The sequence below is a fragment of the Ursus arctos genome, unplaced genomic scaffold (genome assembly GCF_023065955.2).
Source record: "Ursus arctos isolate Adak ecotype North America unplaced genomic scaffold, UrsArc2.0 scaffold_5, whole genome shotgun sequence".
Lineage (NCBI taxonomy): Eukaryota > Metazoa > Chordata > Mammalia > Carnivora > Ursidae > Ursus > Ursus arctos.
In genome coordinates, this window is record NW_026623067.1 from 77,636,728 (window position 1) to 77,663,189 (window position 26,462).

General features: G+C 35.4%; 2 protein-coding genes across 5 annotated transcripts in view; both read right to left on the bottom strand.

Annotated features, from left to right (window-relative positions):
* Positions 1-3,877, bottom strand: part of LIX1 (limb and CNS expressed 1) — a 71,274-nt gene extending 67,397 nt beyond the window's left edge. For 2 of the 3 annotated variants that reach the window (XM_048220958.2, XM_057307245.1), the window contains exon 1: positions 75-3,877. The gene's annotated coding sequence lies outside the window, so the exon portion shown is untranslated. The remainder of the gene's footprint in view (positions 1-74) is intronic. The other variant, XM_057307246.1, reaches the window with a different exon arrangement.
* A 721-nt stretch (positions 3,878-4,598) lies between these two features.
* On the bottom strand, positions 4,599-26,340 carry RIOK2 (RIO kinase 2). 2 transcript variants are annotated; one of them, XM_026498568.4, is made up of 10 exons: positions 26,159-26,340; positions 23,353-23,491; positions 22,463-22,579; positions 20,271-20,446; positions 17,070-17,158; positions 14,946-15,137; positions 12,244-12,336; positions 10,988-11,512; positions 9,383-9,479; positions 4,599-4,881 (listed from the first exon to the last, which is right to left on the bottom strand). In XM_026498568.4, the coding sequence occupies exons 1-10, from the start codon at positions 26,222-26,224 to the stop codon at positions 4,717-4,719; spliced, it is 1,659 nt and encodes a 552-aa protein (XP_026354353.2). In that variant the 5' UTR covers positions 26,225-26,340; the 3' UTR covers positions 4,599-4,716. The 2 variants fall into 2 exon arrangements, with proteins under 2 accessions (XP_026354353.2, XP_057163227.1); XM_057307244.1 differs by lacking the exon at positions 4,599-4,881 and adding an exon at positions 6,370-6,583.
* Positions 26,341-26,462: the final 122 nt, after the last annotated feature.

Here is a 26,462-nt window from a genome sequence, read left to right on the forward strand (position 1 = left end):
TGAAGTTTCCTGTAAAGATTGCATCATTAGTATACTCTTAATTCAATTCAGGGTATATTTATGGATATGCTTACATTAAGATAAAAGCCTTGTGCCCATCCATTTCACACTGTAAACTATAATTTCCATTTCACTTCCTATGCAGTAACTACCAGAGTGCTGCACTTAGCATGCATCCTGTTGACACAGAAGAAATATTTTTCAAAATTTGTTTAAAGGAAATAGAAAACTGTATAGAAAAGGGGCCTATGTTTCCACAAGATGAAAACTAGTGAAAGACCAAGTTAGAGAATAATATATTCTTCTCATCCTCTCCAGGTACCCCAGTAGCCTTATCTCAAGCAAAACGTACTACTCCCCACCCTACCACCCGACTCCCCTCCCACCTCCCCATGAAAAACCAGAAGTGTTCCACTCAGGGCTTCAGTCTATTGAGATGGGTTTTCTTGGGCCTGTGAGAAAATGAAAGGTTTATCATGGAAAAAACAAAAACCCCTGTTTTCTAAAAAGGGAGGAAATTTTGTGGGGGACAGGACTCAAAACCTGGACCTGGGTGTAAGGACTGTCTCCTCTCATACCCCACACCAGGAAGACAAGTCAAAGTTTGTGGACGTTGGTGACCTTGCAGAAGAAACCCCTGGGCTAGATATAAAGTTCTAAACCACTTGAGCACTCTGGTTTTTCTACCTTTTGCCTTTCTGGTATGTATCAATTCCATCTTTTCCTTCCACTCACTCCCAACCCTATTTACTCCATGTGACTTTGGGCCAGTAATTTTACATCTAAAAATGCTTTCTCATTTCTAAAATAAAAATAAGGTGATCAAGTATCTCTATACCTCTAGTATAATAGGATTCTACCCCCAATTGTCTTAATCTTAATACTTAAGCTGTGCAACATTTTAGCTTGTTTGATTTCTTCCAAAAAATTGTCTAACACTGACAAAGTTCCCTTGTTTTCCCTCCTACCCTTTATTATTTTTGAATTTAATTTTTGATTTCTTAAATAATGTCTACCTCCAACGTGGGGCTTGATCATGATCCCAAGATCAAGAGTCACATGATTGGGGCACCTGGGTGGCTCAGTCAGTTAAATGTCTGCCTTCGGCTCAGGTCATGATGCTAGGGTCCTGGGATAGATCCAGAACCTTGCAAGGTTCCCTGCTCAGTGGGGAGCCTGCTTCTCCCTCTGCCCCCCCACCCTGCCCTGCCTGCTCACGCATGTGTGCGTGTGTGTGTGCTCTCTCTCTCTCCAATAAATAAATAAATCTATAAAAAAATAAAAGTTGCATGATCTACCAACTGAACCAGCCAGGCACCCTCCCAACACCTTCAAAATCAAATCACTACAGTGCTCAAAATCTACAATTGATCCTTTTGAAATACATCAATTCCAAAAAAATTTTCAAAATCATCCTTAATTTGGTCCTTTGTTGCATAACGCCCCTTTCCTAACTATAGCATATTACATTCAATTTCTGCATGATTTCCTCTTTGCAAGGTCTTTTTCGGTCTACTTATTCAACCAAAGCCTTCTTCCCCACAACTCACCAAATTACTCTGGTCTTTCACTTATCCACTGTCCTTGGAAGTTCCTCAGCATGAGATCAATGGTACCAGGCTCTTTAGTACCGTCAGCTTTGTACTGTCATGTAATTGTTGCGTGCTTATTCTTGTCTCTCCAAACACAGTGGAGGCTTTCAGCCAACAAAAATCTGTATACTCCCCCAATATCTTTAGACAACATCAAGCATTTGCAAAACTTCTCTGAACATTGTATTTTCCTAATGTAAACCAAACCTCTAACAGCAGTTACAGTAAGCATTTTTTTTTGATTCATTCATTTCAAGTGGTTACTTTTTTTAAATGGAAGCATGTAATATTTTGGCAAATACTCCAAGTAATATATTTCGTGTTATGAGACATACTCCTATTTATGCATTAAGCTACAATAATCTGATTCTAAATGTTATATAAAATGCTAATTTTAATGTCACCATTTATTTACAATATTAAAGTAAAAGAAAAATTATATTTAAAATGTAACAGTATTAGTCACTCACTGCAAGTGTTGTAGACTTTGGAGTTATTCCCACACTCTCAGTTATTACACAAACATGTAGTCATGCTTATTCTGAACTTTACCTCATTCCCAGCCTTCTACATACAGTTGCATAGGATGGTTGAGACCTTCATACAGCAAATCAAGGTCAAGCTAAGATATGGTCTGATGCTCTCTAGGGAGATGTTCTAAAGAGAGATGAAGAACAATGGAGATGGTGAGCCTTAGCCACCCAGAGTATTGAATGTGACTTGAAAAAACCTACACCTCAGTGTAGTGCTTTCCCTGAGAACGTAATGAAATCATCCCTCCACCTTCTGGCAACGGCTGATAAACTTCTAGGGCAGCAGGTTTACGTGGTAAGTTCTTTAATTAGGCAACTCTTTGTTTTTTCTTAAAATTTACTGAGTATGTGAATAAAAGAGTGGTTATCTTCTGGTTAGTACCCTGTAAAGATCGATAGGGTTCTGGAGAAAGCTCAAAGATAGCCAGCTATGTACCAAAGAACAGACCAATGGATACCGATATCACGGTTATTTAGCACAAGTATAAACTGCATTATCTTGCAGGAGAAACTTACTTAATAGGAGCAACAAATAGAGGATGCAAGCCTACAAGCAAAGCATGTATGTGTCTACATAAAACAACACTGAAAGGATCGTGGTCAAAATATCAGTGACCTTGAATATATGAAAGATTGCTCAGGAATCCTCCTTTTGGTAACCTGAAATAATTTGAGCAATACTTCTTAACATATAGTACATATCAGGCACTGTGCTAAGCTCCTTAGAGGTGTTATTTAATTTTTACAATAACTCTTAAGACAGGCAGTATTAAATGTCCTTATTTCATAAATCAAAAAAGGTAGACAGGCTACAGAAAGCACCTGAGGTTTGGGAAGTGGTAGAACCAGGACTTAAATTTGGAACTTCCAGACTGAAAAGTGTTTTATTAGCAATCACAGTACATGCCTTGACTACATTAGTAGTACACTTTTATTTTGTTTTTGTTCATTATTCACTATGGAGGTTTTAAAACATGAGGGTTACATGCTGTCTGATAGGGCAAACTGACTTCTAATTGATGGCTCCTCAAAAACATCTTTTAGAAATTGCTGTGATTAGACACTGAGTAATTTGTTTACATTTGTGCATTTGACTAATTTGCTCTGAAAACCACAGGAAATCTCAGGCTATTAAGAGTAAGAACTATGTTTACTTGCCTTCAAAGTTCCTTAAGTAGCAGTATGTTTTTTATGTAGTGGGTACCCAAAAGTAGACTTCATCAACTCAGTAAAATTGAGGATGAAGTCATATAGTTTTATTCCCAGTTTACCTTTGACATTCTAAATATAATATGTATTACAAAATATTCTATGCTTCTAAGCTGTCTTCAACACCATTTTATGCTATTAAAATGCTTTAAAGTAGATTTGCTTAGTAAATACTTTAAAGACACATCTAAAATTCAAAGCTAGGTAAACACTTCCCAAATTAGTATAAGTTAATTTTCAGGGGAATTGTATTAGACATTTTCTTGCATCTCCATTGTTAAAGGTAATTTATTAGATGATAGGTCTTGTAAATAGTAGAATGAATTTTACAAAGGTGAAAGGGAATCTGCAGTCTTTATCATTCTTGGAAATAAACCTGTTATTTTTTTTGGCAGATCATTATCACAGATGCAAGTAATCATAGGACATTCTCTCTGGTGACTGTGGAGTGACACTGCCATCTAGTGGCCATTTTTCACCACGGGCGATGCCTCTTTCAGCCCATTGGGCAATACTGAGACTTGAATTCATCATCAGGTACTTACACTTTAGCGTCCATCTTCACATCTCATTGGATTACAAAGTCTTTGAGGGAGGAACCATGTCTTAGGCTTTCTCTTTCTTTCCTGTATTATTTGTTACTGTTGAAGTGAAAACATGTTCTGGACCCACCCAGCTAAAAAAATTAGAAGTTTTCATTCTTCATCCCTTCTATCTCCTCACACCCCCAACTCTTGTACTTCTGCTCAGGCCTCCGTAAAAACTGGCAAGTGTGGAAACTGTGGTGAGACCATGGCAACTTTCTGTTTCCATGACTGCATTACCAATTTAAAAAGCAGAAAATAAAATTATGCATTAGTCGCTGATCCTTAATACTGGAAACGAAAAAAACAGATGACAGTAAATTCTTCCAGTGGCTAAACAGAATGCAACCAAATCATTAGAATATCAGAAAGATAAACATCATTACAATTATCATTCTAATAACTACTCTTTAAGGAATATTTGTAAAGTGCTGGGTGTTGTTCTAAATGCTTTCTGTGCACTATCTTATGTAGTCCTCAAAACAACCCTACAAAGTAGAACAAAAAACAACAAAAATAGTAATAGATATTTTTTAAAATACCCAAATATTCCTAAGAAAGATTATTTTGAAAAACAGATTTTTAGTGGATTTACCAGTCACCTAAAATACTTGGGAGAATTGGAATGCTTTAGCAGAATTACTGTAATTCTTTGGAAGACACATACCAAATGAGTCAAATTAATAGACGAATGAGAGTTTATTTATCTATTTATCTACGTGTCTTGGTCTAGAAAAGACTAGGCGTGGCTTAAAAGGGGATCATAACTTTTTGAAAATATATAAGATCTTAAATATATTACTCTCCCCAAAAGTTGGCTGCTTCCAAGCTTGATTTAATATTTTGCATGTTTTCTCTCCGTTGTTTTGTAAATATATTTGCTTCTCCTTTCTGCAATCGACGTCTGATAGCTGATTTTTGCTGTTTTGTCAACTGACGTTTCACCTTCTGTTTCACCATTTCCTGGAAAGATTTCATGAGTTAGTATTACTCATAACTGACCATTTTGATAAAGAGTAAATATTCAATAAAACAGATTTACATTGCTAATACTTTTTCAAATTTGTTAAGAGCATGAATTTCTTAAATTCCAAACTGACAGTACTATATAAACCAGCAATAAAATAAACACCAAACTAACGGTTACAAAATATGAGAAATTAAATTCCTAACAGAAATATAGATTATAGCAAAAAGTAGTACACAATTCTTTGAATAACAAATCGCCATAGTGCCACCTAGTGTCCATCAGGAAAACTGAAAACAGAAATAAAAAACCAAAAAACCCAAGATAAAAACTGCTTGTTCCTCTGCTTTCCAGGTAAAAGTAGACATGGCTTGCAGTAGAAAATTATGTTTGAAAGCATTCACAACTGGTCAAAATGTATCCAAGAGTGTCTTCATAACTTCAGGTGTAGAGATGACCTGATGGCAGCAGTTACATAGAAAAGACTTTATACAATTTCTGGGAGATGTAGAATGCTTTCTCAGTATAAATGCAAATTTTTAAGACCCAGGCTGCCAATGTCACTTACAAGATGAATAAAAAGTCTGAATATTCTGTTCCCAATAACCTTTTCTTTGTCTGAAGCACTACAGCCTGTTATTTAATTGTACATAACCTTGCATCATCCAACTTATTTCCTAAAAAAGAGATAAACACTGCAAAGTTTGAAGAAAGGGTCTCTTGCTAATATGCCCCACCCTATGCTAGGCACAAAGAAGCATTTATTAAAAATCTGTCATTAAAAAATTAAAGAATAACGGATCTGAGGTAAAAAGGGGCTAGAAGAATTAGTCTGCCTAACACACTGTTTCTTGGGTTGTATATGTGTACTATAAAACTTCGGACCAGGTAAGTTAAATGGAGACTTTACATTATTTAACACAGTTAAGGAGACTACATTCAACTGACAGGCTTTACCAAGTCATCCTTCTTAATTTTAGTCTTAATGATTCTCAGTGGGAAAAAAGGTACGAGAATAGAGGTGGAACAGAGGGAAGAATCAGAATTCAAGACCCTGCAGAGGCTGATACCCCATGAGATGTAGTCATCCACACCCAGTAAGGCAAGAGGCTTATAAGAAACTGGTATCCCAGAATTTTCAGAACTAAAAGCTGTAGGATTGGCTGAAAGTTTAGAATAAGTGTGATTGGCCCCCAGGATTCTTTCCTACCCTAGGAAGACCAGAAAACTATGATAGCCTCTTTAACCCAACAGGAGACCAGAATCCTGAATTAGAAAAGCATCTTTTTTTTTTTTTTTTTTTTTTAAGATTTTATTTACTTACTTAACAGAGAGAGAGACAGCCAGCGAGAGAGGGAGCACAAGCAGGGGGAGTGGGAGAGGAAGAAGCAGGCTCCCAGCGGGGCAGGGAGCCTGATGCGGCCCAGGACCCTGAAATGAAGGCAGACGCTTAACGACTGAGCCACCCAGAAAAGCATCTTTTTTTTTTTTTAAAGATTTTATTTATTTATTTGACACAGAAAGAGACAGCCAGCGAGAGAGGGAACACAAGCAGGGGGAGTGGGAGAGGAAGAAGCAGGCTACCAGCGGAGAAGCCTGATGTGGGGTTCGATCCCAGAACGCCGGGATCACGCCCTGAGCCGAAGGCACACATTTAAGGACTGCGCCACCCAGGAGCCCCGAAAAGCATCTTCTTAACTACAACAAAGACAAAAGAGCAATACCTTCAGAATTCTGAAAGAAAGTTATTTCCAAACCACAACTCGAACACTTAAACTCCCAATCAAGTGTGAGAACAGGATAAGACATTTTTAGTAATAAAAAGAACCGACCATCCCATTCGCTCATATAATTACTGGAATCTGTACTGCCAAGTAAAGAAGTAAACTAGGTAAGAGAAAGAGAAGGAACTAGGAAAGATGACGAAAAGTCCCAGGAAGACAACAGTAGAACACACACCACATTTAAACTAGAGGAGTTCAGAGGCCTTTAGAATAATGCCATGAAAAAAAATCAATTTATTTTCTAAGTGTTCTGCTTGAATTTCCCCTTGGTTCTTCACTTTGATAAGACCATAGGATAATCATACCAAGAAGAAAATAAGGAGATAACAGATTACTATGTACGCACCTCAACCTAATCCAGAACAATTTATGAATCCTACAAGGTTACTTTTTTCATGTTAAAAAAAAGGGGAGAAAATCTCGTTTAGTATGTATTTTTTAAAATGAAACACGAAATAAAATACTTGTGTATTATTATGGGAGTACATAAAAAATTAACAAAAATCATGCATTTTGTTGATTCCATTGTTTGTTTTGTTATTGTTGGCCACATATATATTTATTACAAAGCAATATACCTTAATGTTTAATTAGAATCTGTTACATATTAGGAAGAACAGGGTTGATAAGCGGCACCTTTGCCCATAACAGAGAACTAGAAAAGTATTTATATGAAGAAAACAGATCTTACAATTACAGTTTCAAAGAACACAGAGAAAATCTTTTACCAGACAGTAAAACAATAATCATCAAATTAACAGAGGTAACAAAATAAATTGTTTTCCCCTAACCTTTTAACAAAATAATGTGACCTCAAGGAAAAGAGTGTGACCAAATTTCCAAAAGAATGTAGAACTAAGATGATCAATTTGTTTCCACTGACTACAGGGAAACCTCTTTGATCAAGCTAGGCTTAAGAGATCTTTTTTTCTTTAGAAGGTAAATTTGTATTTTATAATGCAATTCATTATAGGTTTGACCCCATTTTAAACTTTAAGTTCCTTTTAGCTATAAGGGAAACGGGATAAAGTCAAGACCTAAAGACAGTCAGTGTCATCATTTTTATATACAGAAGACAGCATACCTTTATTTTTAAGGAAGCAGCATTAATTAGTAATCTATACTTTCTTTATATGCAATTGCCGATTTTACACCACTGTAATTACATAAATTACACTTATGTTTTGAATCTAAGAAATTAAAGAAAAAAAGAGTACATAAAAACTCATTAAGTATAGAAAATATCAAAGCCAAGGGTGGACAGGCAATCAAAGAGTGTGAGAAAGTCTTTTTTTTTTTTAAAGATTTATTTATTTAAAAGAGAGGGGGGAGGGGCAGAGGGAGTGGAAGAGTAGTATGAGTGAGAGCCTGACACGGCCTAGGGCTTTATCTCAGGACTCTGAGATCAAGACCTGAGCCGAATACAAGGGTCAGACACTCAACCAACTCGCCACCCTGGAACCCCTAAAAAGTACGAGAAATTATATATTGGGGAATGAAGCATGAGAGACTATGGACTCTGAGAAACAAACTGAGGGCTTCGGGGGGGGGGGGAATGGGATAGGCTGGTGATGGGTAGTAAGGAGGGCACGTATTGCATGGTGCACTGGGTGTTATACGCAACTAATGAATCATCGAACTTTACATCAAAAACCAGGGATGTACTGTATGGTGACTAACATAATATAATAAAAAATATTATAAAAAAATTATTAATAAAAACAGATTGATAATACTTAAAGGCAGACTTTTATCTTTTAATATAATTAATAGATGCTTCAAAAATTCCATAGATTTGAATTTTACATCCAGAAAATCAGGTACATTACAAGGCCAACAGTAAAGAGTGTGAAAAAAAAAAACAACATTTACAGAATTTCACACTTTTATTCTGGTCTGACAAGCTCTAATTGTTTCTATTATCAAATAAAGTTCCTAGAACCATAACAAGTATGCTATATTATAAAATACAGTATGTTATTTTTAGCTTGTCTTCGATAATTCTGATTTAATTTTGTAAATAACCCATATTATATCCATAGGACATACATTTTAACTTAAAATATATATGAAACTTGGAAATCAGAAGTTCAGTAAAAACAAAGTTCTTTTTTTTATTTTGAATTCACATTCCACATAATTTTATTTCCTCCTTTCTAACTTCTAAATTGGTTTTTTTTGTTCATTTTAAGTGAAATTATCACTAAAAACTGGTTTCAATGGAATTTGAACTTAATGCCTTTAAGCAGAAGGAAAACACCCAATATACCAATGATGTAATTTTATCTCTTTCCTTAAAAATTTACAAAGGAAATAAACTGATTCTTCCTATTGGGTGCCCTGCAGAGAAGGATGGCAGGCAGTAAAGCTCCTCAAGAGCTGGACGATTTGTGTTCACTATCCTGCACAGACAATGTCCCTTAAGAAATTCTTCTGAACACAGCTGCTAAATGACCAACAAAAACTTAAGATACCAAAAATTTTTAAATCACCTATTTTTCTCCTTCAAAATTAAAGAACTAGCAAGTGAAACTGGTGCATCTTTACACTTCAGCTGCAGTGCTGTCATTGGGTAACCTTGAGCAAAGTCACATAACCTATCTGGGCCTCAATTTCCTCATTGTTCAACTGCAGGGACTAGACCATATATGAGTGTCTACAATCTGTCCATGGTAATGACCTAATCAACATTTGGAAAATGTTGAATAGTTACCGGAGGAATTGTTGAACAGCTTAAAACACTGCCCGCAGAAGTAACACTCAGAGTTCTTGTTCTGTACTGTTTAATATCTTCTGTATTTTCTTCATCTCTAAAATTAAAAGAAAATCACAAATTATCCAGTTAATTTTTTAGTTAATTATGTGATTAATTTATATTATTCCTACAAGATAGTAAAACTTAAAAAACATAACATACAGGCCAGAAAGATCATTATATTTAAAATTTCTTGAAGGTAAAACTACCTACAATTCAGCCCAATATATTAACACTTTTCATTTGTCAGCATTCGAATAGTCACTATCAAAATTACAAAATGGTAGAATGTTTCAGCCACCAAATTTGTTATCATATCCCCACAATTCATATCTTTCCCACTAATCCTTTCCTTTTCTTTCACTGAACTTTACACATATCTGCCTCTTACAATATAAATCCTTGGAACACTTCCCTGCCATCTCCCAAACAGATGGAATAAAGAGTACTCTTACTCTATGGAGTCTGCTTTGCTAAGGCAGAAAAAATGATGGAAACTAACCTGTTTTACATATTGATTGAAGTTTTAATGCAAACAAGGTATAAAAAACTCAGACACTATTAACCCTAACAGTCAATATTTTTCATCAAAATGTTATCTTGTTTCTACTCTAAAGAATAAAAATTTTGCCCAACATGTGTTCAAAGAGAACAAATTATTCTGTGCTAAAACTATTTAACCTATGTAGATTTTCTTCTATTACTTACTCAAATTCCTTAGCCACTGCCACACTTGATTTTAATTTTACAAGCTAATTATTTGAGTGGTTGAGTGGTAAGGGCCCTGTGATTCCGGATATGGTTATACAAAAAAAGGCACAAAACTTCTGTGTTTTGCTTCACAGTAAAACTCTAAAGGTTACAGCCTTAGGATGTAAGCCTGAACATGTACTGAGAAATGCCTAATAAATGTACTATTGATTTAATTTTGTCATATTACTATTTTGCATAAAACTCCATTTCATTAAAATATAATTGTTTGATTCTGGATAAACTATCCCAAATCTAAAAATCAAATTTTTTATATCTTTTGCTAATATTAATATTTGCAAGAAAAAAACTCTTATAAGAAAAATAACATAGTAACATTGTATAATCTTAACTGTACATGAGCAAATAAGGATAGAGGGTTCAAAGTACAAGAGAAAATTCACTATAAGTAGATATTTCAGGAAGGGAGCACGTTTACTGCATGTTTATTGGACTGCATATAAATCAAACATATATTAGATGTAAAATTACAAAAATATATGAACATTCATCTGTCTACAACTTTATCATTTTGTCAAGATCAATTTATCATTTATAAATAATTCTTTAAAAGTAATTGGTTTGCATTTTTAAGGCAAACTGCTTAAAACTGACACAACAGGTTGTAAAGGGTAATGTGAATTTTAACAACAAAAGGTTATTTGCTTCATTTTTTACACATAATGGGGCAGAATATAGCTCAGTTACATCATTTGGGAAAAAACAAGAACACACACCCACTCACTTACTAAACTTAAAGAAAGTATAGGTCTCCACATTAAAGTAAAAAAATCAATCAACAGAAATCTATACCTGAAAGGCCTGATTTCTTTGTTTAATGATGACAAGGCAATCAGATGAGGGCATGCATCTTCATACTCTTCATAGCCCATGGGGATTCCTCCTTGACCTGCTTTACCATCTTGCCTGGTGTCATTTTCAGTTTTGTTTTTCTCCTCAGAACAGTTAGTTACAGAACTGTTGTCAACAACCTGCCCTTCTATTTCTTCTAAAGCTTGACTGAATTCAGGTATTTCAAAATTGTGTGCATCAGCACTCTCCTCTGACAAATCATCTTCCTTTATCTGCTCAAGATCTTCAGATGATATGCAACAGCAGTCAGCTGTATCATCTGTAGAATTTCGATCACTCTGATTTTCTAAACTACAAACCTTTGCTTTTTCTGACATGTCTTCATCAGAATGTGAGAATTCAGACCCGTCTTCTGTTTCAATATTTTTATCATCTGGACCTAATGGATGAAGCAGTTCATCATCTGCCTGCATTTCCTTTGTGTAGCCACTGGCAGAAACCTCTACATCAAGAGAGTCCTCCCTCCTAGAAAAAAAGAATGACAAGCAATAGGAAAAAAATCTACATGACATGGGTAAATATTTATTATTCTGATAAATTATAATCCTCAAATAAGTTAGTAGTTTATATATTTTAAAGATTTTTCTTTGCCTAAAATCTAATACTTAGTTAAGTATACAAAGGTAAAAGATATAGGCTTGTTGTCACTTAAGAATAAAGTGACTATGAAAAGCAACAAATACTAACAGAAAGGTTAAACTTCAGTTGATATTGATTTAATAAATTCACTTTCAAAAGGGGATAAAGATTTTTCCTTTTAAGTTATGTCAATCATCTCAAATCAGAAAATATAACTAAGTATATAAAATGGGAAAATTTTGCTTTGAGAATTTAAATATAATTATGTTCCATGAATCAATTAAACATAGCTTCTCTTATGAATGAAGGAAAACATAAAATCCAATGAACACTCGACCTGCTTCCTTAAAAATGGGTTATTCACATATCAAACCGCACTTTGCATTAAAAGTTTGTGTATTTCTAAGAAACTAGGTATGTTCCTCCCCTAAATTCAGTAACAGTGCCTTAACAGACCAAAGACAGGAATTTTCTAGTTTTTAAATTTCATTTATACATTAGACAGCAATGATACTCAACGATCATAATGTGCTGAAGGGTCACCATTTGGAAATTTTTTAGATGAAACTAACTGTTAAAACTCTTAGAACTAAATATAAACAAACCAGAGTACAAACCTGATATCACTAAAAGTTGGATAAAGCTCACTTTCATAGCCGAAACGTTTCATGAAGAAATCTCTAATGCATTTAACATCTCTGTCAAAATACCTGTAAAAGCAAGAATCATTTTTTTTTAAAGATTTTATTTATTTATTTTGAGAGAGAGAGAGACAGCCAGTGAGAGAGGGAACTCAATGAGGGGGAGTGGGAGAGGAAGACGCAGGCTCTCCAGGTCCTGGGATCACACCCTGAGCTGAAGGCAGACGCTTAACGACTAAGACACCCAGGCGCCCCAAGAATCATTTTTGATACAGCCTGTGTTGCTCATATTTTTCCTTATTAGTCAATGACGATATCCTTATTAATGACACTCCTAATCATTGCACGAAAAAGGATGTTACTCATGAGAAAAAAATAAAAGAAACAAATCAGTTGCCAGTGTGTTTGAAAAAACTAAAACTAAAAGCAGAGAAAACTAAAACTAAAAGCGGAAACGCAAGCTGTCAAAGATGAACAGTCCCTACAGTTAAAACTCGAGGTCTTCCCATACTGCAACAGACATACTAAGAGAAGATAAGATGTATATGAATCTCAGAAAAGAAGTCTCTGGATCTGCGGTGTGGGGGCAGGTTTCCACTCTTCCTCTTTAGTTTCCAGTCTGTCTGGTTATACTTCTCATCAGCTATATGCATTAGAACCCCAGTCAACTGCTAAAGCTAAAGCTAAAATAGGTTAGTGACACCTAAGAAAAAGTTTGGGGACTATTAAATTATGTTATGTTTATATACTATTATTATCCATTAGCTAATTTGCAAGAACAGCCAAAAGAGATAAATAATGCCATGGCTTATAAATAATGATCTGAAGACATGTTAATCTGGACCAATGGTAGAAGGACCTGTGAATATCAGGTTGTTTTTTAGGCCACTATAAAGCAGTGAGAACAGATTAAATTCTCTACGTTTCTAGATAAGGGAGAATTAAGAAACAGGGTGACGTGGAATTGACTACCTGCTTGAATATTAATTAATTAATATTTTAGAGAAATATGAAGTCTGGAAAGATAATTTCACTCTTCTTTCCTTTTAGGGCACCCTGGGAAAAACCTCAATAAATTATTTTAAAATCATCTTTTTATATACGTCTATGTCTCATCTAACTAGACAAAATCTCAAAATCTTCAAAAGCAGAGATAAGTCTTATTTATATTTTAATTTTTTATTAATTTATATCTTAATTTTTGGGGCTTAGCATAACTCCTTCACCACAGTACTTGCCCATTAAATATCAACTTAAATCACACTGTTTTCCTATATAATAATGCAGCCTACACTTCAAATGTCATGATTTGTCATCGTTTCCTTCTCTAATTCTGGTGGTTCCTGGATGTTCCTTCGTTGTGTGACTTTGTTCCCCATATAATAAAAATGGTGATTAGTCATCACCCAAGCACCTAATAATCTATTAGTAATCGTTTGGTTGGAAATATTCTTTATATTTAATGGACATTACTTTTTCTAAAGTATAGACATTTTCTAATGAAAATCAGGAGGAAGAAAATCTTAACTGAACACAAATTAGTTTGAGCTCCCACTTTCCAAAAATTCATTATCTCTATTATATAAGTGATAGCAGTTATTACTTTCAGGAAAAGAGAAGTTTCTCATATTCTAACTTGGAACAGGAGGAGAAAAAATGTTCAACTTTAATCTGATTACAATCAGTTGCATCATGAAATACAAGGGAAAATATTCTGTCATATTTCACAGCTTTGCTAGCTTACATGGTTAAGTAATGTGAAGAATGAGCTTATCACAGCATACAAAGTGATTCTGCCCTGTGTCAGGGATGAGGTTTTACATAAATTCTTTTCTAGTAATAAAATAAAAGCTAAAAACGACAGGAGAGATATTCTTGGTCTGGCAACTGAGTCCACTCCAAAGTCACACTTTTTATTAAGGTCATCACAATTATCAAATTACACTTGGTGAAACACTCTTGGAGGCAACCATGGAGCAGAGAGAAAAGGGGAAAGGCAGAAAGGACGGGGTTCTAGAGTTTCCTTCTCTATGTCCCTGTTTCTTCTGAGCAGGCTTTTGCTTTAAAAACTGGGCTTTCACCTACAAGTTTGAATAAAGGGTTGTTTGGCTAAGAAAGTGTGACTTTCAAAAGTCTGTCAGATTACACAAGTAATTCAAATTCTTTTGATGGTTTATAAAAGAGGCAGTTTCTTCAGATTTCCAATATACAGCATAAACTTAATGACCACTGGTTTTAAAACCTGGATCCAAGTGCATTCCCCCCCCCCCCTTTAAAACACTGAAGAATAAGATTCTCTTAGGGGGGGATTTCCTAGTTTGACATCCTTTAATAAAAGGGGCCCCTGGGTGGCTCAGTCGGTTAAACATCCAACTCTTGATTGTGGCTCAAGTCATGATCTCAGGGTCCTGGGATTGAGCCCCATGTCAGGCTCTGTGCTTAGCGGGGAAACCGCTCAAGTACTCTCTCCATCTCCCACTGCCCCTCCCTCCATGCACACGCACTCTCTCAAATAAATAAATCTTAAAAAAAACCAACAAATTTTTAGACCATTAACATCAGCCACTTCAAACCAGTTATTGACCCAAATGACAGTATTACAAAGTTGAAAAACCAAGAAAAAAATTATTACATCACACATAAACACACCCATATCCAGAATCACTTTTAGCATATACCATTCAGCATTGTGATGAGAAGTTGAAACCATCTGTGGAAAGTCAATCATGGTGATGTGGTCATCTTTATCCAAAATGAGATTGAATTCATTAAAATCTCCATGAATCAGCCCATGATTTGCAAGTTTGACAATTAGCTCCATAGCTTCATCATATACTGATGCAGGATCTTCAACATGGTGTATCTGACATCTGAAAGTATGAAAATAGGTTATTTGTATTCATTTATGATTTTCATGAAAGCAAGCATGTGTGTGTATTATTATTTCCATTCCTTAATTCCCTAACAGTTTTCTCTTCATTTCTACCAGCATACAGACATAACAGCTCTCAACTATTAAAAAACAAACAAACAAACAAAAAAAAGCATGCCCTGCCTCAATTCTGTATCCTCTTTCCACTATATACTTTCTTTGATAATTATAGCCAAACTCCTCTACATGCACTTTCTTCATTTTTTCCCTCCCATTCTAATGAACCCATTTCAAACATTTTCATCCACCTTGTTCCAAAGAAACAGGTCTGGTCAAAGCTACCAATGACTTCCATGTTGCTAAATCCAGTGGTCATTATTTGGTGTCAGTTAACCTCTTCACCCTAGCTGAACAGTTCCTTCACTTGGCTCTTGGTACACCATCTCTTCAGGCTATCCTCTTTCCACATTTATCATTCCTTCTTTTAGTCTTTTTTACTAGTTCATCTTTCCTTAACCTTTAAATTTTGGAGCTCCTCAAAGGTTATTGCTAGGAGCCTTTATTTGCAATCATTCTTGGTGATCTCATTCAGGCTCATGGCTTTAAACACTTTATCTACACTGACCTCAATTCAGACTTCTCTGAACTCTAAGGCATCTCAAACTTAAACGTGTCCCACACTGAGCCTCTGACTCTATTTCACCTTCTAACTCCAAGCTGTTCTTTCTATCGTCTTTCCCATTTCTGTAAATGACAACTTTGTACTTCTAATTAATTTGTTATTCAGGCCCAAAACCTTGGTGTTATCCTTGACATTCCTCTTCCTTCATATCAATATCCAATCCCAAACAAAGCATGTTGGCTCCACCTAAAAAATATATCCAGAATCTGACCATTTTTTATAACCTTCAAATCTATAACTCTGATCTAAACAACCATCATCTCTTGCCTGGATTATTACAATAATCGGCTAATTAGTCTTCCTAATTCTGTCCTTATCTCCTTTCAGTCCATTCTCAAAACAACAGCCATAGTAATCCTTTAGAACAGTCACATCATGTCTCTTCTCCAAAATCTTCCATAGCTTCTTATCCCAATCAAAATAAAAAAGCCCTTGTGCTAACTATTACTACACTGGCAATGACATTGTAATATATAAATGTATGAAATCAACATGTTGCATACTTTAAATTTATATATGAAATGTATTAAAAAAGAAATTAAAAATTCCTTGCAGTGGCCTATAAACCCTAAATGATCTAGTTGCCTGCTGCCTTTCTGATCTCATCACTTATAATCTCTGCCTTTACTCACTCAACTCCAGCCATACAAGCTCCTCACTGGTCCCTGAAAATACAGGCATGCTCCCATCCCCGGACTTAAGTACTTGCTGCCCCCTCTATCTGGATGTCTTAGATAGCTGCATGGTTTTCTCTCTCATTTCTTTTAGGACTGTGCTCAAAAAACACCTTATCAATGAGACTCTTCCTGACCATTTTTATAAAAATAGCAGCTTCCTCCACCTACCTCAGTACTTCCTGTCCCCCTTACCTGCTTTATTTTTATCCTCTGCATTTTCTACCATCTGATAATCAATCATACATTTCCTTGTTTAGCTATTTATTGCATATCTCCTTCCAACAGAACATAAGCTCTATGAAGGCAGGGATTTTGTTTTGTTCACTGCTGAGCCTAGAATAGTGCTTGGTATATACTAGGTTGTTAATAAATACTTGTTGAATGAATCACAGAGATTACAAAATCCATACTGTCAGAACGAAACTGAATTTTTAATTTGCATTTGAGACTTTCCATTAATTTATTATCTCCCAGAAGTAATATTCCATTTAATCAAAAAAATTTATTTTTGAAAACTACACCTTACATTTATTTATTAGGATCCACAGTTTCAAAAATAATAAATACTTACAAAGGATAGCCATTTATGAGTTCCATGACCACTGCATGGCGATTATAATCAATTGGTTTTGGGACTGGGAATTTCCTCTCATACAATGCCTAAAACATAGCAAAACAGGTATAAACTAACGAAGAGGTCATTAATTTTTAGGGAAAAATAAAAGTAAATGTACCTGCCCACAACCAGAAGAAAAAACACACAAGCCTCTACAAAATTAGTTAACACATGCTTATTTACATATGGCAAATAAGCACAGCATAAAATGAGCTATACATAAAGCAAAATTTTAAACCAGTTTACTTAATTCACTTTTCCACCAACCATTTATTTACTGAACATTTACTATTATACATGGTACTCGGGTTACAGAAATGAATGTTAAAAAGTCTGTCCCCAAGAAGCCTATAGCCTCTTAGGATACATCCTCTTCTTATTTTGTTAAGTTTCTGCCATTAAATTGGGAGTGTGCTTAAAAATTCACATGGAGGGCGCCTGCGTGGCTCAGTTGGTTAAGCATCTGTCTTCAGCTCAGTTTGTGATCTCGGGGTCCTGGGATCGAGTCCCACATCAGAGACTCTGCTCGGCGGGAAGTCTGCTTCTCCCTTTCACTCTCCCTTTGTGTCCTCTCTCAAATAAATAAATAAAAATTAAAAAAAAAATTCACATGGAAATAAATTGTGATTTGGAAAATACTCTTGTCTTCTGGCAGATTAGGAAATGAAATACACAGATCAGGAATTTTACTTTATAGAGCACTGACCACAATATAGAATATAAATAAATCTATTATGTGACAAATATATATACAGTAGCGGTCTGAGTTAGATGTTACTTCAGATCAACCAAAAATCCACTCTTTCCCCATATGCTTTACTTTTCCTATCCTATTGCTAACAAAGTCCGAATATCTTAGATATATGCCCTCTACAATCTGGAATGCTACCATTTCAAAGTAGGCCTTTGTTACTTATACTATTTGCTCCAACAGTGGTTCTAGCTCTTGCCACCATATCTAACTGTTATTCTGTGTACCAGTACCAAATTAAAATACTTATGTCAATGCTCCATTAAAAAAAATCTACAGTATTTATTAAGTATTGATTTCAGTCTGGAAAATTTTTCCTAGTTTTCAAAATTCTTTAATCCACTTACCCAGTCCTAGTTTTTCTTTTTTTTTTTTTTTTTAAAGATTTTATTTATTTATTCGACAGAGATAGAGACAGCCAGCAAGAGAGGGAACACAAGCAGGGGGAGTGGGAGAGGAAGAAGCAGGCTCATAGCGGAGGAGCCTGATGTGGGGCTCGATCCCACAATGCCGGGATCACGCCCTGAGCCGAAGGCAGACGCTTAACCGCTGTACCACCCAGGCGCCCCCAGTCCTAGTTTTTCTAATACTCTTTTTAATAAGGACTCTGGCGTACAGACAGGGCTTATATCCATATTCATGTCTTTGCCCATAGTGGCTCCTCTGCAAAGTACACTGTCTTACCATCTTCTCCTTAGAGACAAATTATATGCATGCTTCATGACTCTACTAAACTCCTACTCGCTTTATGAAACCTCCTTCATCAACTGTTCTAGTCTACAGAAGCTTCTCTAAATGTAACATAATTTTTAAACTATTCTTTGTATATATTTGTGCTGTATTCCCAACTTTAAGACACTGACTGCATTACTTATTCTTTTGGTATCCACACCTTCACCCCACTGTACACCAGGTACTTAATACAGTGATAGGCATACAACTGATATTTAACATATATCTATTAACAGTGTTAGTTTTATAAAGCTGTTTATTTCCTACCTCCTTTGTTAGAGGAACTGAACTACTTCCTAGTCCCCAAAGGTTTTTGTCTGTTTGGCTTTAAAGATTTTTTTTTTTTTTCCAATGCAAGTACTTTTGAACATGTCTTGGCAGCTCAATAGCATATAATAACCTTAATTATTGTCATAGTGGTCTAGCTCTTACACTATGGCTTAATCCTTAAGCTATCACCTAATCTTATTTTACTCTCTAGGGAAAGAAGAGCACAAATTTAAGGAGCATATTTATGCACAACCAGGTTCTATTCTAGTACCTTCATATAAACATCTGAGACAACACTGAATGAAGTTTTGGGAAAATGCGTAAATCTCTACCAAACTGCTTACTTACTGATTGTCTGTAACAGGTTACAAACCATTAGTATAAGACAAGAAACATCATGTATGGTATCAGTATCACTTATATTGTCTTGAGAATTCTTCCCCCATGATTACTAAAAATTTAAGCACATGAATTAAAATAACCTACTCAAAGAACACCAAACTGAAACTCCTATGAGTTTCCTATACTGGTCATATACTAGAGTGACTTCTTCTTTTTTTTTTTTTTTAAATGTATATATGTGTGTATCTTTCGTAATCTCTATACCTAATGTGGGACTCAAACTCACAATCCCAAGGTCAAGAGTTGCATGCATGCTCTTTCAACTGAGCCAGCCGAGTGCCGCTAGTGTGACTTTTAATAATTCAAAATTTTAAAAAGTGAAGATAAGTAGTCACAAATAAACACTACTGGAGAATAATAATAATACAATACCATTTTCTGTTTAATTAAACATTATTGAAGATTCTTAATTTGGTTATTAAAGATATTTAACAGATCTATCCTGAACTTAATTTTGAAGGTGAAAGGATAAAGGCTAAAGATTTTTACCATTCCTAATATGCATGCATATTTGTAAACCAACATTTCTTCTCCATTACATGAAAGAAAAATACTAGTCAACTTATCTGAGACACTAAGGTTTCTACAGATAACTACTATAGGTAATTCCCTGGGGTTTTCAACTAGAGACAAATGTATGCATATTTATGTACACTGAATAGACACACATTCACACACACATTTGTGAGGCAATTACAGCATTAATTATTTAAGGCTATTTGTTAATATTGCAGAATATTATCTCTTATTGTAAGATAATATCTTATTAATACTGCAGAACACATGTTGCCTTAATTTGCATTAGTAACAATGAAAAATGCCTTCGCATAGAAGAAAAGTCACCAGAAAAGCAAATAACAGAAATAATCAACAGTTAAAAGTAAGTGAAAGAATTGGGACTGGGGGTACAGATGTGGGGGCAACAGACTGGTAACTGTCACTATATCTTTTCAACTACACGTATGATTTGGTTAAGAAATATAAAAGTATTTACCAAATACCTTCATATAGGCAAATTCTTTCATGGCAGAGAGACGAGATAAATAAAGCCAAGACATGTTATGCCTGTGTTTATGATAATCACGTTTGTTTTTCAGATTTCGAAAGGAGGTTCTTCCCAATCTGTGAAGCTTTAATGCAAATTGCTGCCCTTCTTCATTTGCAACAATGTAAATATCTAGAGCCAAGATTTAGAAAAGATCATTATTATACTATCATTCCAAACAACTGTAATTTCCGAATTTTGATTTTATTTGCATCAAATTCTTTCCTAATAACCAAGAATCTTACTACTCAGCAAAATTCTTTATTTTAATCACAATGCAAAATAAGATGACATGTATTAATATCTACCACAAAAGAAAACAGGGATGTAGTGTGTCAAAGTTTATTCCTTCCAAAGGTGCTCAATACTCAGTTCAATTTAGTGGCAAAAATCTAATCGTCCCTTAGTGTCTTACATGTATGAGAAGTGATTTAATATCTTCTTTTTCAACAATATGAAGTTCAATTCTTCAACTGCTTCAATAAATAATATTCAGTTGTTAGAATATAATCCTACAGGGGCGCCTGGGTAGATCAGTCGGTTAGGTGTCTGCCTTTGGCTCGGGTCGTGAGCCCAGGGTCCTGAGATTGAGCCCTGCATCAGGCTCCCCTTGGTGGAGAGCCTGCTTCTCCCTCTCCTTCTGCTGCTCCCCCTGCTTGTGCTCTCTCTGTCAAATAAATAAAATCTTAAAAAGAAAAAAAGAATAGAATCCTATAGTAATCAGAATGGAAATCTTTCCATAAGCATTCCAATTATTAAAAAAAAGTTGCTATCTGAAATAGTGACATTTAAAATATGTCCTAATTATTCATGAAAACTTTTAATTATTACACATCAAGAATCTGTCTTTCACACTGGCAGGATTATAAATTAGCGTAAAAATTTGAAGGGAAATTTGGTACTACCAAATTTTAAATGTACATAATTTTGTACTAATAATTCAATTTCTAAGACTGTATTTACAAATTTATTTGCACATTTGCACAGAGACTTGTGCACAAGGATGTCCACCATGCCATTACTTACAAAAGAAAAGATGAAGTAACATAAATGCCCCTAACAGCTAGGACTGGTAAATCAATTACTGAGTACTCATACTATGTAAAAACTCTGAAACTATGAAAAAGACCTATCTGTTAACGTGAAATGATATCAGAAATGCATCAAGAGGCATCTGGCTGGCTCAGTCAGTAGAGCATTGGACTCTTGATCTTGGAGTTGTAAGTTAGAGCCCCAGGTTGGATGTAGAGACTACTTAAAAATAAAATTAAAAAAAAAAAAAGAAAAAGCATCAAGTGGAAAAAATCAAGGTGTAAAACAGTTAAGTAATATTTGCTTTCACTTGTGATTAAAAAATACGTGAATGCATATAAACATATTCTCAGTACCTTATATACTAGTATTAACACAGAATATTTCTAGAAGGATATATAAGGTCTCAAGCAAGATTAACAAATTTGTGAAGTAATAACAGCAGATTGAGACTGGGGTCAGGAATAAGATTTACATTTTATTGTACTTTCTTTTGTACTATTTATCATTTCCATGCAGTAAAGTTCTTAAAAAAAAAAAAAAGCCATTATTTTTTTTAATAAAAAAACTATACATAAAATTAAGAGGCAGTGTATCTAAAAAGAAGTGTCTCATTACCTCATTTTATACATTTCACACACACACACAGTGCTATATTTACCACTCCTGCAATACTAATTTGCTCAATGCTATTTTAGAATGCTTTTTTCTGTGTTTTACACATACCTAACACTGCCACATTTCTATGATAGAAAAATATATTTGTGGCTTTTAGATATTCACTGTCTTCTAATACTTGTATTGCATATTTTAACTATTACAAATATCCATTTCCCATATATAAAATAAGAGCAAATAAAATATCTGCCAAAGATGTTAGTTATTAGAAGAAAACTAATACTTGCTATAACTGATTATTCAGTGACAGACTTATGAAAAACAACAATCTACTAAAATAAGGGTAATTTCATCATCTATATTATTTCCAACCAACTTTTCAATTTACTGCTTAGTTGGAAAAAAATGGAAAAATAAAAGATAATGCTTTCTCAGGGGGAAAAAGTAAACAGAAACTAGAGTGAAGAAAATGAGTTCAGTAATACTGTTAGCACTTACCAGATTCTTTGCCAACACCCATCTGGTTTCCAACAGACTCAACTACCTGTCTAGAAGAAAGTGTTTTCAAAGCTAGGTAATCATAGCCTGCATTTGTCAACCGGTAGCCTTGGACAGCTAGAAAAAATTAAACGAAAGACTGTATTTTACTTATATCGTACAATCAAGTCACATTAGTTCAAGTCATGAGAAGAATTTAAACACAAGAAATCTTAGTTGGAATGATTAGCTTACCCAGTCTTATGAGTTTGGCATTTCTTCCTATAATTTGTATTTTTTTCTCTAGGGCAGTGTTACTCAAAAGTGTGACTCAAACAGACTGATACCAGTCTCTAAATATTTGTTACCAGTCTGTGATAAGACACAGAAACTGAAATGAAACGGTTACCTTAAGAAATTTTTATATCACTTTGACCAAGTTATTTTATGTGTTCAACTCTAATAAGGAATTTGTGTATTTTATCACTTTTTAAATTTCATTTTTCTAGTAATAACTTTTTTATTGTTATTTTATCAAAGTATGGAATCATGATAGGTTGAAAAAAAGAAACTCATCCCTCACTGCAGATAGTTTAAGAATTAATGCTTTAGAGTAGTGCAGTAGAATGTATTTGCCAAAGATAGTAGCAATAATTATCTCTATCCTACTTGCTCTTCTGCCAGTTGGAACTTGTTAATCCCCTATCAGGAGATGGAGGCTGTTTCTCCACTCTCTTTGACCTGGGTGGGTCCTATGAATGCTCTAATAGAACATGGTAAATGTATGCAGTTTTCAGGCCTAGAAAGAGTACTTTGCTGGTCTGGCAACTTTCATTTTCCACCTTTTGAAATGCCTGCTCTGGGGGAAGCCAGTTACATGAAAAATCACAAATGGTGCCACAAATACTTACTTTTGGTACGCTCCCAAGCTATGAGTTTATGTTTCACTAATTCTCTTAAAACTTTATTACAGCCACCATGTTTAAGGCTGGCTATAGAAGCAACTAAACTGCAGGGTACTATTTCGTGGTTCTTCATGCCCATTTCAACCTGAAATTAAAGGAATCATATGTAATCATAATCAACACAGAGCTATCAAAATCATGCTAAAAAATTAACTTCTTCAAATTTCTCTGATCCTGCAGTTTCCTAGCCAATCCTGAGATGTAATTCTGGACATATTTCTAATCATAATTTGATTATATAATCACAGATATTCATATTCTGCCTCTATTAAACTCTAAGTGTAAAAATTGCAAATACTTAATAGTTACTGACATGTGGCAAATACGAAGATATTTATTGACACCTAATTATCTTTAAAAACTATAGGTATTTCAGGTATTTATTAAGAAGGTATTTAATATGAAAGTATCATATACAGGCATGGTGGAAGATTAAAAAATATATAAAAATACTCTCTACTCCTGGAGAATTTATTTTCTCATTATGGAAATAAGAACCTACAATCTAACTTTATTAGAAGATGAGAAATGGTAAGTACTAAAAAAGAAGTGGCTCAGGGCTGAACAAAAATAATTCTAGCTGAGGGATCAGTTTCAAAGATGTGGCACTTGAGATTGACTATGAGATGCAGGAAAACCGAAAAAACACACAAGGGAGTATCAGAGAAAGACAAAAGATTTGGACACGGCACATAGGTAAGAAAATACAGAGCACAGCAATATCAAGTACAGTGGTAGCTCAGGTGTGATGGCAAATAGAATTCAAGAAAAAGTGGCTGGCTTTTGAGAAAGATATGGAAGGCCTGGATATGTAGACCAAGGAGTTTTAGATTTGTTGAGGAAAACCGAAAACCCTTGAAAGTATTTATGAAACGGAGAACATGAAGACAGATGTTTTAAGGCCATTAATCACAACTCAAAGTTCTGGAAGGTCTTTCAAATGAAGATGTTTAAGGTAATTTGGAAAGATGTATCTATACTCAGGAATGAAGTCATAATTAAAGGATAAAATTGTCAGTTATTTGATAGAGGTAACAGAGAAAAGCCGTGAAGTGGATGTGATCTTCAGGCAAGAGATAATGGAAGACAAAGGAGGGTTGAGGGACAGAATTTTTGGGGAAGTTCACATTAAAAGGTCAGAGCAGCCAGTCAAAGTATGATTATTGATGTAGGAGGTGCCTGAGAAGTAAGGGAAAGAAAGAGTCAAGGAAAGGTGGCTGCTGATACCAAGGATGGTTAAGACTCAACAGAGACTGAAATATTATATTTAACAAGTAGGTCCTTTGTTGGTGAGCTTCGAAAAAGAACTTAAATATTGCAGAGATAAAGTTCTGGAAGATAAAATTGGCACTGTTTTGATGTCTCAACCAAAATCTCACACCTTAACTCATTTCCCTTGTTAGCCTCTAACATTCTTTCTTGACTCCCCTATTTCTGTCAGGCATTAAGGAGTAAATCAATGTGCTGAGGAAGCAGAGAAGGAAGGTATCTTTCAGAAGTGACCGGTGTTTAGAGAAAGTGCAGATGAATTAAGTACCTTCCAAATTTCATACTGAATTTGCATTTGATACTTTAATCTTTAAGTATTGCCTATTTAACTAAAAGATAATAGCTTCTAAAAATTCATTGTTTTATTCCGGAAATGCCTAATCTATGTGTTGTTGATCTTTGCGCCATAAAGACTACCACCATTAAAATTAGTTTTTGTCACTCCCCTGCTTAAAACATTCAGTGGCTCCCCTATATTTAGAATATATTCCAAATTCTTTACCAAGCCTTCAAGGCTCTATAGCACATGATCTGTCTCACCTTGTTCAATTACATCTGCAAACAGTCAACCTCTTGCTCACTATGCTCCAGCCACACTGGCCTTTTCCTTCACTCTTCAAAAACTGTTTCTAGCTCGGAAGATCTTCACTTAGTATAGCTGTTTCCTCTGTCTCGAACTCTTTCCAAGAAGTTCATTGGATCACCTTCTCATTCAGCTCCTATTATTTCCCCCTCTCCCCTGCCAGTTCTTCTTTTACTTGGCAAATACTTATTCAGTACCTACAAAGGACCAGAACTTTTTCAAAAAGCCTTAACATTTTGGTTACAACAGTAAACAGAAACGATTCTTCCACTCTGGCAGTCTTCTCTGACCACACAATTTAAAGATGGCATTCATGCTCCCCACCCCAAACGTGCACATAGTTTCTATTCTATTATCCTCTTTATCATCGTCACAGCACTTATTATCTGATAGTCTTCCTCATTTATTAACCCACTTACTCGATTATCTGTCACCCTTGTCTTGTACCCCTCTGAATTCTCTAGAATTGTCACTAAAAACCAGACAAATAGTGTTGACTGACTGAAACTAAATGAATGCTATGTGAGGGAATCTGTGAGTGAGGAACTCAGTGCTATCAATTCTCAAAAGTCTTTATAAACTCTTCTTCTGGGGGGGGGGGGGGGTCGTCGTTAGCCCAGGGTCAGAGAAGCGTTCCAGGCCACAGAGATGCAAGTGCGGCTCTGGAGCACAAGTAGCGGAGCAGAAAGGAAGGAAATGAGTAGAAGAGGGGGACTTTGGGGGGAAGACAAAAGCTTCTGAACAAAGGCTTTTGAAAAATGTGACGGTCGGTCTTCCTCATTCCCAGCCCGGGTCTCCTAAGAGGGCCTACAAAGCGCTCAGCTCTCGGCCGAGTTGCAGGAACAAGAAAACGCGCGGTGGCAAAGAACCGGGGGCAGGGAGAAACGGCGAACTTCTTACCGCGGTCAGGACCCTGAAGTCATCCCGGCTCATGTAACGTAACTTGGCCACATTCACCTTCCCCATAGCGGCCCAAGATCAAGCCAGGAAACTCCCTCACAACAAATGCCGAGCACAAGGTAAGCCTGTACACTGGCCTCTCGGGCGCCTCACAGTCGCCGCAAGGCTTGCGCATGCGCCGCTCCTCACTGCAGGTCCTTAATAAATAGAAGAACTATTTTGTCTGGCGTGGGTAAATGAAACATCTTCTCGGTTTTATGATGCATGTAGCATGGAACAATACAAAATATTTTTTGTAAGGTGA